The 2,392-nt window shown below is 43.2% G+C and overlaps 1 protein-coding gene across 1 annotated transcript; it reads right to left on the reverse strand.

Moving 5' to 3' along the window:
• Positions 1 to 671: 671 nt before the first annotated feature.
• Positions 672 to 1,271, reverse strand: LOC136466830 (uncharacterized). Its single transcript, XM_066465343.1, has 2 exons — positions 1,011 to 1,271; positions 672 to 947 (listed from the first exon to the last, which is right to left on the reverse strand). The coding sequence occupies exons 1-2, from the start codon at positions 1,269 to 1,271 to the stop codon at positions 672 to 674; spliced, it is 537 nt and encodes a 178-aa protein (XP_066321440.1).
• Between the last annotated feature and the right edge of the window lie 1,121 nt (positions 1,272 to 2,392).

Here is a 2,392-nt window from a genome sequence, read left to right on the forward strand (position 1 = left end):
TGAATTTCAAGGAGTAATTTTGCACCCTCTTCTCGGGTGATGCATTTCTACAGTATCCCTTCCTTGGTGCTTTTCCTCAACAACTTCCCGTCCACCAGCATGTAATGCTTGCTACGATGGATGATGCGTTTTGTTTTGGTCTTGATGAACTATTCCCTCCAATCTATGACCGGCGAAGGTACTATAAGTACCAGGTGCTCGGCGGGGGGGGGGGGAGATTTCTTGAACTTCCTTCTCTTCCTTAATAGACGGCGTAAAGAGGTCTTGAACAAAAACCCTAGGTGGAATTGCGGCGCGAGAAGAGCCTATCTTAGATAGGTGGTCGATGAGCTAATTTTGGTCTCGTGCCACGTGGTGGTACTCGATATCGTAAAATTTCCTTCGAGTTTCCTAATCTTGGTGTAGTTTTCGTCCATCTTCTTACTAGAATAGGACCAATCTTTGTTGACTTGGTTGATGACCAGCGTAGAGTCTCCATACACCATGAGGTGTTTGACGTCGAGCTCAACATCTATACGAAGTCTATGGAGACATGCTTCATACTCCACAGCATTGTTGGAAGCTAGAAAATGAATTCGGAGGACATAACGGAGCTTGTCCTTAGTTGGAGTAATGAATAAAATGCTAGCATTGACACCATTGATGTTGAGGGTGCTATCGAAATACATCACCTAGTGCTTGAGGTAAGCAGCGGGGATGGGCTCTTGGATCTTGGTCCACTTAGCGATGAAGTCAACTAGCGCTTGCGACTTAATGGTCGACCTGCTTCTTAATTCAATGGAATAAGTGCCGAGCTCGACTGCCCACTTGATGATGCGGCCATTGGCCTCTTTGTTACGGAGGATGTCCCCTAGAGGAAACTTGGTGACCAGGTCGATCTTATAGTACTCGAAGTAATGGTGGAGCTTGCATGATGTGATCAGAATGGCGTATAACAGCTTCTGAACCTAAGGGTAACGAGTTTTAGACTTGTTAAGAACCTCACTGATGAAGTAGACCGGATGTTGTACCTTATAGGCATGTCCAACTTCCTTGCGCTTGATGATGATAGTGGTGGTAACAACACGAGAAGTGGTGGCGATGTAGATCAATAGAGTTTTGTCTAGTTGAGGCACCATCATGATCGGAGGCTTCGTTAAAAATAACTTGAGTTGCTCAAAGGCCATATCAGCTTCCTCTGACCAGGAGAAGCGCTCGAAGGCCTTGAGTAGTTTGAAGAATGGTAGTCCCTTTTCGCTAAGGCGTGATATAAAGTGGCTAAGAGCAGCCATGTGTGGCAGAACCACCTGAAAATAGCACACTTACAGAGGTGCTCGTCTTTCACTAGACACTAAGCACCCCGAAAGCAAGCTATAGCGGGCGGTATCCATCGGGCACACCCTAAGAGAGAACCTGAAAGATCCAGATTTTTCCCCAAGGATTTAGTAATGAGAATGAATTACAATACTTAATACATTTCATATATCCAGAGTTCTTAGAAATTCATTATTACATTGCCAAATGTCAGAGTGCGGAATATTAAATAGCGGAATTAAAAATAAACATCTAGCGATAAAGAACAAGGATCCGTCTGTGCCCACTAGAAGAATCCTCCATACAATAGTACTCTTTAATCATTACCCGCAATAGGGGTAAATAAACCCTGAGTACACAATGTACTCGCAAGACTTATCTGACTAGTGGAAATAATTTCCTAACTTCAAGGAATATGATAAGCTTTATGGTTTGCTGGTTTCCTTTTTGCAGAAAGCAATACTAAGAGTGAGTCCTTATTGATGGTATTATTAATAGCCATATTAATTTATTATCTATCCATTCTATGTAAGCACCTGTTCTACTTTCAAGCAAGAGTTGAGCAACTAGTTCCATTTCATCACCTTCCATCTTTTAGTTCTTACTACGATGCTAAATCGTAGACAAGTTGTACCGGATCGCTCGGTGATTCACGAATCAATACCCTCAGCTGGGTACCCCAAAAACACACCCCCCGCTTGTACCCTAGGCACAAGTAGGACCAACCCACTACCCTCCTATCATGGGGTCTAGGTCCCCGTCCAAACTGGGACTCTAAGCCCTTGAGTCCTAGACTCAATGCGGTGCAAGGACCTCCTAACCCAAAAACCACCTGAAAGCATCTAGTCCCCTAGTTGGATTTTGATGATTAATGACAATACGATATTACTATGACTGACATATGTTTTGCAGAAGCAATTAAGTTAGGTCACGATAATAACAATTGATTGGGAAATCATGGTGGTCATGCCTCTACGATGGAAATTGTTTTGGTTTTCAAAGGATGGATGACAAGGTTAAGGATAGACTTGTTCTAAGTGTCGTTTGGTGTTGAGGAGACACTTAGAGTAGTTTAGGACTTTGTTTTTCCTTTGGCTGT

The sequence above is a fragment of the Miscanthus floridulus genome, chromosome 1 (assembly GCF_019320115.1).
Source record: "Miscanthus floridulus cultivar M001 chromosome 1, ASM1932011v1, whole genome shotgun sequence".
NCBI classification, from domain to species: Eukaryota; Viridiplantae; Streptophyta; class Magnoliopsida; order Poales; family Poaceae; genus Miscanthus; species Miscanthus floridulus.

What these genes read in the sequence shown, in the direction of transcription:
- LOC136466830 (XM_066465343.1), bottom strand. Translation starts at nt 1,271, where the DNA reads ATGGCTGCTCTTAGCCACTTTATATCACGCCTTAGCGAAAAGGGACTA. An exon ending in AAGTTGGACATGCCTATAAG is followed by an intron (nt 948 to 1,010) that starts GTACAACATCCG and finishes CGTTACCCTTAG; the next exon opens with GTTCAGAAGCTGTTATACGC.